Here is a 9,494-nt window from a genome sequence, read left to right as displayed (position 1 = left end):
GGACCAAACCAAGGTAGTACCCGTTACACCAAGGCAAAAGAGGAACGTTTTACAACGCATGCGAGGTCTTTATAAGCGACCGTACCGTAACAATACCCTACCCTTAAACCGCAATTATCCCTAATTGCAATTAAGGTTCGCCTTCCAGGGTGCTGGCGCCCATGCCATAGTAGGGTAATCGCTATAAGCTTCCCTTGAAAAGCTTCGGTCGGCTTTTCGAATCGCTGGAGCCAATTGCCCCCCGCCCCCAGCAGAAGAAGCGCTATAGTTGGAAACCTATGCGCGCGACCGTACGGGGAATTGAACTCGAGCGACCCTGAGCTACAACAAACTGTTGGGACCAGACCAAGGTAGTACCCGTTACACAAAGGCAAAAGAGGAACGTTGTTGTAGCTGGGGCTACAACCCATGTAAGATTTTATGCCCCCCTCCTCAAGAAAGGGTTAACTGCTACGATACCTGGAGGCGCCTCGATTTCTTCCGCGGCTTGTCGATCCGTATGCGGGAGGGAGCCAACAAAGGCCAAAGTCAGCGCTAAAAATAGCAGTGATCGCCTGGGCTGGGCGCTTGGGCTGGCGTTTCGAGCTGGTGCCGCCAAGAACCAGAGTCCAGGGGACAGCCGACGATGGGCGCCAGTGGGGGTTGCAAGGTCGGGCGACCTGGAAATACTAGTAGAAGCCGTGAAGTTTGTTCTTTTCTCTTCTCCTTCACATCATCACAATCATTCCTTATGTCTTTGCTGCTTTGTCGCTGGCCCTACCGAGACCCAAGTTATTTCCCTTTTAGAGACGGACGCCCGAGTCGAGTGGGTGGCAACCGCCAGCACAGCCGACTGCTGAGGGGGGAAGCACGGGGCAAACTCCAGCCAAAACGAGGCGAAGCAGGGCGCAAATTACGCACGCCCACCACGGCGCCGCCACCCAGGCCACACACGGCGTCCTCGGCCGGCCAGTCGGCCCTCTTCTGGGACCCGCGGAATAAGCAACACGCGCGTCTGGGCTTGTTTTGCGGCCGAAAGAAGCACCGTTTCCGCGCGTCTGTCATCGGGCGGGCCAGGACGCGAGAGGGATTTCTTTGGTGCGATGCCCGTTCGGAGTTGAGCTGCTGGAGTTATTTTTTTGGTCTCTGGTTTCTGGTTTCTGGTTTCAGAGCTCTCGCGAGTCACTCCAGCACTCAACTGGTCTGAACCAGCACACTCACTAAACTCAACTCGCTCAAAGCTCCGCCAAGGTTGGTGACCCCACCCATTGCGTCAGGGGTGACGGGAGCTTGGGGCAGACAACCTTCGCCAGCAGCAGGAGACGGCACAGCTCGCCGATAGAGAGGGACAAGCAGAAGCCACGCACCCACACACCCACCATGTCCATCCGCATCGTGCTGGACAATGGCCCGCCAGAACAGTACACCAACCTCGACGTGGTGTCGGGGCGCGTGGTGCTCTCCCTCACGCGCGCCGAGCAGGTCGGCGCCGTGGTGGTCAAGCTCGAGGGCGAGAGCCGCACGGCGCTGGGCGTGCCGGCCACGGACCCCAACCTGGCGCCGGGCGCGTACCCGCACAACCCGCGCGTGCGACCCGGCCGCCGCAACTACGGCCCGCCCGGCGCCCCGGGCAGCATCGTGCACGAGAACCACAAGGTGCTCTACCGCGTGCAGCAGGTCTTCCCGGGCCCCGACGTGCCGCCCCACGCCGTGCCCGTCTGGCTCAACCCGGGCCAGCACGCCTTCCAGTTCCGCTTCAAGATCCCCATGGAAAACGGCTGCGGCGACCCGCACTCCATGGCCCAGCTGGGCGGCATCGGCGGCGCCGGCGGCTTCGGCGACAGCGCCGGCGGCCTCTTTGGCATTGGCGGCATCCGCGTCATGGACGGCAGCCGCCAGCTTCTCTACACGCACGTCACCAAGCAGCTGCCCCCGACCTTCACGGGCCTGCCCCACCAGGCAGAGGTCGGCTACTACGTCAAGGTGACGGTCCAGCGGCCCGGCCTGCTCAAGGAGAACTGGCGCTACCAGCACAACTTCCGCCTGCTGCCGCTCGAGCCGCCCAGGGTCATCCCGACGGGGCAGGAGGCCTACGCCCGCAGACCCTTCACCTTTCGCCCGCGCTCGCCGGGCTCGGCCGCTGCCGCCGAGGGCGGGGGCAAGAAGAAGAGCTTCTTTTCCTCGAGCAGCAAGTCGAACAACCACTTCTTCAGCCACAGCTCCTCCTCCTCCTCGGCGGCCAACGCCGGCGAGGGAGGCAGCAATGATGCCAACGGCAACAACAGCGGCGCTGGCACCCCGGGCGCCGACCAGCCGCTGCAGCGCGGCCTGCCCCCCGCCGTCGAGGTGTCGGCGCGCCTGCCCTACCCGAGCATCCTGACTATGGGCAAGCCGCTGCCGCTACGCATGATAGCGCGCAAGCTGGCGCCCAGCCTCGAGCCCGTCTTCCTGACGAGCTTGCACGCCGAACTGGTGGCGTCGACAACGGTGCGCTGCCAGGACCTCACCAACGTCGAGACGAGCCGCTGGGTCGTCGTGTCGCGCCCCAACCTGTCGGTCCCCGTCGTCATGCCCGATGGCCCCGTTAACGACGAGCTCGTCCTGCCCGCCGACTCGCTGTGGGACGGCGCCGACTGCCGCGTGCCCGGGGCGCTGGGCCAGGCGGGCATGACGCCGACCTTCACGACGTGCAACCTGAGCCGCACCTTCCGGCTCGAGATCAAGGTCGGCCTGAGCTGGGGCCTGCGCGCCACGCTGCCGAGGGGCGTCCAGCCGCAGACGATACTGCTGCCGCTCGTTTTTAGTTCCATCGACGTCTACTCGGGCCTTGCCTCGCCCGAGAGCAAGGCGGCCGAGCAGGCGGCCGCGACGTCGGGGGTCACACCCGGCGAGAGCAGCAGCAGCAGCGGCGTCGTGCACGCGCATGCCGCAGCGGCTGGAGTCCCCCCAGTATTGCCGCCCAGGGGACCTACTATGCCAGGCCAGGCGGCCAGCACCGCCGGGCCCTCGCAGGGAGCACAGCCCGGGGGCGAATTCGAGGAGCCTCCACCGAGTTATGAGGAGGCTATGAATGCCAAGACATGAGGAGGGACCCAAGAGCAACACAGCTCCAGCTCATATGTTACCAATGTAGCTATACTTTCATTTTTCTTTTCCTATCTATATTTTTGATACCTCTCATTGCCGTTTTCAAGCGCAAGCGCCATGCCTCTTCTTCCACTGATGCTGGTTCTGGAGTAGCGGGGTTAGGGTTCTTGATTTGTGGGACAGGGGCGTGCGTTGAGAAAAGATTGCGGGGAACAAGGATAGATAGCGTGGGGTGTAAATGGCCAGCAGAAAAAAAAAGTTCCCGACAGGAAAATCAGGAAATCGTGGTGAGGCGACAAGAAAATTGAAGGCAAGCCAAGCCCGCTGAGCTTCACACCGACGCCCCGATCGAGCCGGAGACGCGCCGAAAGTACCCCCGCCCGTCCGAGACCGAAATCATTCTTGTTCCACCTGCTTCAGAGCCGGCCGACGACCGCGACAGCTCCCCTCCAGCCCCTCAAACCGACCGCCGACGATGGGCAAGGCCAAAACACCACGGCGAGCCGGCGCCGCCTCGTCGTCGCCCTACGACCGACACACCAAGCCGGGCGGCGGCGGCGGCAGCGCGCCGGCCAAGAACAACGTGTTCAAGTTCAAAAAGGACTACGGGCAGCACATACTCAAGAACCCCGGCATCGCCGAGGAGATCGTCAAGAAGGCCTTCTTGCGGCCGACGGACACGGTGCTCGAGGTGGGCCCCGGCACGGGCAACCTGTCGGTCAAGATCCTGGAGCGGGCGGCGCGGCTCGTGGCCGTGGAGCTGGACCCGCGCATGGGCGCCGAGCTGACCAAGCGCGTCCAGGGGCGGCCGGAGCAGCGCAAGCTCGAGGTGATACTGGGCGACGTCATCAAGGCCGAGCTGCCGCCCTTCGACGTGCTCATCAGCAACACGCCCTACCAGATCTCGAGCCCGCTCGTCTTCAAGGTGCTGGCGCTGCCGAACCCGCCCCGCTGCGCCGTGCTCATGTTCCAGCGCGAGTTCGCGTCGCGGTTGACGGCGCAGCCGGGGGATTCGTTGTACTCGCGGCTGGTGCGTTTTTTCTCCCTCTCTCTATCTCCCTCCTCTTATAGCTGCAACCAACCCCTAACAACCAATCCCAAAAAACACAGTCCGTCAACGTCCAGCTCTTCTCAAAGGTCACGCACATCATGAAGGTCGGCAAGGGCAACTTCAAGCCGCCGCCCCAGGTCGAGTCGTCGGTCGTGCGCATCGAGCCCAAGACGGGCCGTGAGCGGCCCCAGGTGTCGTGGGACGAGTGGGACGGCATGCTGCGCGTGTGCTTCAACCGCAAGAACAAGACCCTGCACGCCTCCTTCCTGGGCGTCAAGGAGGTCCTGGCCATGGCCGAGCGCAACTACAAGGTCTGGTGCACCATGAACGGCGTCGCGGTCGACGAGAGCGTCGTCGAGGGCGGCGGCACCGCCGCTGGCGCCGACGTTGATGATGTCGAGATGGACACGGACGGGGCCAACGACGACGCGGACGAGGACGATGACGAGGGCTGGGGCGGCTGTGGTTCTATGGAGGTGGACGGCGACGACGGCGACGAGGAGGCCATACCCGAGTTCTTCAAGGACCGCAAAAAGGACACAGCCGCCGCCTCCGCCGCCTCCGCCGTCGCAAAGACGCCGAGCCGCAGGAAAAAGACAAAGGTGGGCGAGCTGGTCCGGTCAAAGCTGGAAAAGGTGCTGGCGGACACGGGGCTGGCCGAGCAGCGCGCCAACAAGTGCGACCAGAACGACTTTTTGCGCCTGCTGGCCGCCTTCAACGCCGAGGGCATCCACTTTGCTTGACTTGGGGCGCTGTTTCTTTTCTTGGGCCCCCTCCTCCCTTCTTGGTGGTCTATCTGTTGGTGTTACTCATGGCAGGGGTGCGGAGTATGGCGTTTCTGTAAGGATTTGGTCCCTTTTCGGTCTTTTTTCATGCGTATATAAAATGGACGGACACTGGCTTTCCGGGACATCCCTCGTTCGGCCGCATGGGCAACGATTCCTGGAAGGAGTTCTGCGATTAATGCACAAAAGATACCTACCATTTACCAAGCTGGTGGCTTTATGATGACAACGCAACGATATGACCGTTTCGAGGCTGTAAAGATGGCGACCCACATAACAAGTCGACCTCGGGTATCATTTCTGCTATCATCTTGGCTTTTCCACATGCAGCCTCTACGCAACCTGCTGGCTTCCTTTTGCCCCTTGTTCCTCCTGACCATCGGCCTCCAGTAGCTTCAGTCGCCGTCGCTTCCTAGGACTCGACGGCCCAGAGCCCTCCCCACCCTCCGCAGCCTGACCGTCGCCACCGGCCGCGGCACCGGGCGGGGGCGGCCCGAGAGAATCAGGGTTGGTAGCGCCGAACCACCAGCGGCCGTCCAGCCCGACGTACGACCCCACATCACCCACGCTCCCCTCGGCCCCGTCCTCGTCCTCTTCCCCTCCCCTCCTACCGCGCCTGTCGTCCGGGCGGCGGCGGCGGCGGCGGCGCGGGTTGGGGTCGAGGCCGTCGTTGATGCGCTGGAGGCGGGCGCGGCGCAGCCTGCGGCCGTCCTCGTAGCCGCGCTTGCGCGCCTTCTTCTCGCGCTCAAAGTCCTCGTCCGAGTCGCCCTCGACGAGGTCGTCGGGGTTCTCGACCGTGGCGACCGTGACCTCGTCGGCCTCGCCCCGGGCGCGCTTGAGCGCCGCTAGCCGCTCCAGGAACCGCGCCTGGGGCCGCCGCTGACCCGTGCGGTCGTCCGTCACCTGGATGGCGAAGCCGTTGGCGGCCCGCGCCGCCCGGTGCGCCTCGTGCCGCCGCCGCGGGGCCGAGCGCGCCGTCAGCGTCGTGGGGCGGCACTGCAGCCGCGCCGAGGACGCGGCCAGGAGCGTGGCGCCGGGCAGGGCCGTTATGTAGGGCAGGGGCCGGCTGGTGCTGGCCCCTCCTTTTGTGCCACGCCTGGCGGCGACGCCCGACGTTGTGCTGCTTCCCGGCCGCCCGGAGTCGGAGTCGTTCTGGGGAGTTCTGCTGCCGCCGTCTTCCATCTCGGCTTCGTCTTCCTCGTCGTCGTCGTCCTGGTCCTCCTGCTTCTTGTCCAGCGGCTCCGTGAAGATCAGCTCGGTGCCGATGTTGTTGGACCACGTCCCCGTGAAGACCATGCCCCTGTGGGCGACAAGCGGCCGCTCCGTGTGCAAATCCATGATCTGTATCTGCTGCTCCTCGCGGTCCTCCCACGTTTTGCCTTTGCTGCCTGGCCGCGCGGTATCTCCTCCACCGTCTCCTGCTGGGGGGCGCCCTTTGCCGTGGATCGTGGCACCGGTCTGGTCCTTTCGGCCCCGGCGCCGCGCAGCATCGTCGTCGTCGTCATCGTTCTCAAACACCCCGGTGATGTCGGGCTTCTCCAGCATGGGATTGAACCAGCTCTTATAGCCCCCACGCGTGTTGTGGATGATGGCGTCATCTTTGAGCTGGGCGAAATCGGGTATTGACAGGTCTACGGTCAGATAGTATGTCTGTTGTTTTGTGACCGACGGTTAGTTCCTCTGGCGCGCCAAGGTTGCGCGGTGGTAGTGACAAAAGCCCACCTCGGTCTCCGTCGTGGAGTACTCGTACTCCCATTCTGATTCAGAGCTTTCGCCGGCGCCATCGCCCTCGCCTTCGGGCTCAACGTCGTCTGCCGAGCGGGACGGTTCCATAGAAGACTCTGGCGAGAATCGCTGAGCTGCATCTGGTGCTGTCACAGTAGAAGAGGCCGCCGGATGTGGTCGTGATGGCAGATGTGGACGAGGCTCGACGTGGGCCGCGGTCGGCGGGTTCGCGACAGGTAGAGAGGCCATGTCGGAGGACAGGAGCTACAGGGATCAGGTCATGCGGGCGCGAGATAATGTATGGATGTGGAGACTCGCGCGCTGTCCAGTGGGTGAAGCATTTTATGAATCTGAGGGCTCTCGACCTTCTTATCAATGGATATGGTGCAGGTTTCCGATGCCCGCAACCGTGGCTGCGGGAACGCTTCAATTCCGCTCCAACGCGAACTTCCTAACGTCAATTGCGCTTCAATGAACTTTCTTCCCCTCGGCGCCCCACCACCGCCCCACCCCACCCTTACCAGCGGGCCGGCGTTGGTGCAGGGAACCCTGGCTTGGAAAAGGCTGCGATGCCGGCGCATTTTACGATTATCGATAGCGACAGGAACGAGCCCCTCCGCCAGCATTGATTGTGACGCACTAAGGCGATTCCGATCCATTGACTCACTCAAGGATATGCTTCGCGGGGAGAAAAGGCCGTTGCTCGTGTCGCTCGTTTGTCCCGAGGAATAGTAGACGTATCTTTGGCACATTGCGTTAGAGTCGGACACAATGCCCAAGGTCCACCTCCTCGACTACGTCGCTGGCAACGTGCGCAGTCTTGCCAACGCCATCGAGAAGGTCGGCTATGAGGTAGAATGGATCAGGACGCCCGAGGAGATTGCCAATGCGGATGTACGTATTTCCCAGCGTGGACGTCAAAATCGCGGGATATAAATGTGTGTCTTCTCATGCACAACATTGCATCGTCTCACCAACCTCCTCCTCGTAGAAACTGATCCTCCCTGGCGTGGGCCACTTTGGCCACTGCCTGTCCCAGCTGGCCGGCGCCGGCTTCCTGCCCGCCATCCGCAAGCACATCGACGACGGCAAGCCCTTCATGGGCATCTGCGTCGGCATGCAGGTCCTCTTCGCTGGCTCGTCCGAGACCCCCGGCTGCGCGGGCCTGGGCGTCATCGGCGGCAGCCTGGACCGCTTCGACGACGCCGACAAGGCCGTGCCGCACATTGGCTGGAACGACGCCGCCACCGCGCCGCCGCTCTCGGAAGGGGGGATGTACGACCTGCGAGCCTCGTCAAAGTACTACTACGTCCACTCGTACAAGCGCCCCTACGTGCCAGGCGAGCTCGAGGCCGCGGGCTGGACCGTCGCCACGGCGCGGTACGGCGGTGAGGTCTTTGTCGGCGCCGTCGCGCGCGGCAATGTGCTCGCGACGCAGTTCCACCCGGAGAAGAGCGGCGTCGCCGGCCTGCGCGTGCTGCGGTCGTTCCTGACAGGCGAGGGCGCCGCCCAGCTGGGTTCCTCTCCTGCTACTACTGCCACCACCACCACCGCCACCGCCACCGCCACCTCCCCCGCGCCGACCACGACGGGCCTCACGCGCCGCGTCATCGCCTGCCTCGACGTGCGCGCCAACGACGCCGGCGACCTGGTCGTGACCAAGGGCGACCAGTACGACGTGCGCGAGAAGGACGACGCGCGCGGGGTCCGCAACCTCGGCAAGCCCGTCGACCTGGCGCGGCGCTACTACGAGCAGGGGGCCGACGAGGTCACCTTCCTCAACATCACCTCGTTCCGCGACTGCCCGCTCGCCGACCTGCCCATGCTCGAGGTGCTGCGCCGCACCTCGCGCACCGTCTTTGTGCCCCTCACCGTCGGCGGCGGCATCCGCGACACGATCGACGTGGACGGCACCCGGGTGTCCGCCCTCGACGTGGCCCGCATGTACTTCGCCTCGGGCGCCGACAAGGTCAGCATCGGGTCCGACGCCGTCGCCGCCGCCGAGGCCTACCTCGCCCGCGGCGGCGGCGGCGGCGGCGGCGTCCTCGCCGGCGACACGGCCATCGAGCAGATCAGCGCCGCCTACGGCAACCAGGCCGTCGTGGTGTCGGTCGACCCCAAACGCGTCTACGTCGCGTCCCCGGCCGACACGCCGCACGCCACGCTCAAGACGGCGTTCCCGGGGCCGAACGGGGAGGGCTACTGCTGGTACGCGTGCACGGCAAAGGGCGGGCGCGAGACGCGCGACGTCGACGTGGTGCAGCTAGCGCGCGCCGTCGAGGCCATGGGCTGCGGCGAGCTGCTGCTCAACTGCATCGACCGCGACGGCACAAACAGCGGCTTCGACCTCGAGCTCGTCGCCCAGGTCAAGGCCGCCGTCCGCATCCCCGTCATCGCCTCGAGCGGCGCCGGCTGCCCGGCACACTTCGAGGAGGTGTTTGCAAAGACCACCACCGACGCCGCCCTCGGCGCCGGCATCTTCCACCGCGGCGAGTACACTGTCAAGCAGGTCAAGGACCACCTGGCCCAAAAGGGGCTCATGGTCAGGCAGTTTGAGGGCGAGTTGTAAAAGGGGACATATATCATCGGCGAAACGAGCTGGTGATATTGAGCGGCCCTGTGAGGGTTTCCTGTCAAGCTGATATCTAGACCAGAACAAATAATAAAAAAAGCAAAATAAGCCGTGTTTTTTTTGTAGAAACGTTTTCTGTTCCGGTAGGCATCAGTCTTGTGCTTGACGAGCCCTCCTTCATATCCGTTTTCAGATCGCTTTTATTTTTTCCTCCTTGGGGACGCCTAATTGGACGTCAAACAGAGTCATACCTCCAGGCTTTCCGTCGTCCTCAACATGTAAACACGCACCACGC

The 9,494-nt window shown here is 63.8% G+C and overlaps 4 protein-coding genes across 4 annotated transcripts; 3 read left to right on the top strand and 1 right to left on the bottom strand.

Annotated features, from left to right (window-relative positions):
- Positions 1 to 5: 5 nt before the first annotated feature.
- On the bottom strand, positions 6 to 9,226 carry GGTG_02140 (hypothetical protein). Its single transcript, XM_009219911.1, has 2 exons — positions 6,625 to 9,226; positions 6 to 6,552 (listed from the first exon to the last, which is right to left on the bottom strand). Exons 1-2 carry the CDS (start codon positions 6,874 to 6,876, stop codon positions 5,236 to 5,238), a joined length of 1,569 nt encoding a protein of 522 aa, XP_009218175.1. The 5' UTR covers positions 6,877 to 9,226; the 3' UTR covers positions 6 to 5,235.
- Positions 588 to 3,337, top strand: GGTG_02142 (hypothetical protein). Its single transcript, XM_009219913.1, has one exon. The coding sequence runs from the start codon at positions 1,360 to 1,362 to the stop codon at positions 3,061 to 3,063; it is 1,704 nt and encodes a 567-aa protein (XP_009218177.1). The 5' UTR covers positions 588 to 1,359; the 3' UTR covers positions 3,064 to 3,337.
- Positions 3,221 to 5,168, top strand: GGTG_02141 (hypothetical protein). The gene is made up of 2 exons (XM_009219912.1): positions 3,221 to 4,096; positions 4,177 to 5,168. Exons 1-2 carry the CDS (start codon positions 3,542 to 3,544, stop codon positions 4,858 to 4,860), a joined length of 1,239 nt encoding a protein of 412 aa, XP_009218176.1. The 5' UTR covers positions 3,221 to 3,541; the 3' UTR covers positions 4,861 to 5,168.
- On the top strand, positions 7,229 to 9,295 carry GGTG_02139 (imidazole glycerol phosphate synthase hisHF). Its single transcript, XM_009219910.1, has 2 exons — positions 7,229 to 7,521; positions 7,619 to 9,295. Exons 1-2 carry the CDS (start codon positions 7,399 to 7,401, stop codon positions 9,194 to 9,196), a joined length of 1,701 nt encoding a protein of 566 aa, XP_009218174.1. The 5' UTR covers positions 7,229 to 7,398; the 3' UTR covers positions 9,197 to 9,295.
- Positions 9,296 to 9,494: the final 199 nt, after the last annotated feature.

The sequence above is a fragment of the Gaeumannomyces tritici genome, assembly GCF_000145635.1.
Source record: "Gaeumannomyces tritici R3-111a-1 unplaced genomic scaffold supercont2.1, whole genome shotgun sequence".
NCBI classification, from domain to species: Eukaryota; Fungi; Ascomycota; class Sordariomycetes; order Magnaporthales; family Magnaporthaceae; genus Gaeumannomyces; species Gaeumannomyces tritici.
This window is presented reverse-complemented; position numbering and strand designations above follow the sequence as displayed.

Bases quoted from the DNA above. Each gene is read 5' to 3' on its own strand.
- GGTG_02142 (XM_009219913.1), top strand. From the start codon at position 1,360: ATGTCCATCCGCATCGTGCTGGACAATGGCCCGCCAGAACAGTACACC.
- GGTG_02141 (XM_009219912.1), top strand. From the start codon at position 3,542: ATGGGCAAGGCCAAAACACCACGGCGAGCCGGCGCCGCCTCGTCGTCG. The intron at 4,097-4,176 runs GTGCGTTTTTTC...CAAAAAACACAG, and splicing joins ATTCGTTGTACTCGCGGCTG to TCCGTCAACGTCCAGCTCTT.
- GGTG_02139 (XM_009219910.1), top strand. From the start codon at position 7,399: ATGCCCAAGGTCCACCTCCTCGACTACGTCGCTGGCAACGTGCGCAGT. The intron at 7,522-7,618 runs GTACGTATTTCC...TCCTCCTCGTAG, and splicing joins AGGAGATTGCCAATGCGGAT to AAACTGATCCTCCCTGGCGT.
- GGTG_02140 (XM_009219911.1), bottom strand. From the start codon at position 6,876: ATGGCCTCTCTACCTGTCGCGAACCCGCCGACCGCGGCCCACGTCGAG. The intron at 6,553-6,624 runs GTGGGCTTTTGT...ACAAAACAACAG, and splicing joins ACTCCACGACGGAGACCGAG to ACATACTATCTGACCGTAGA.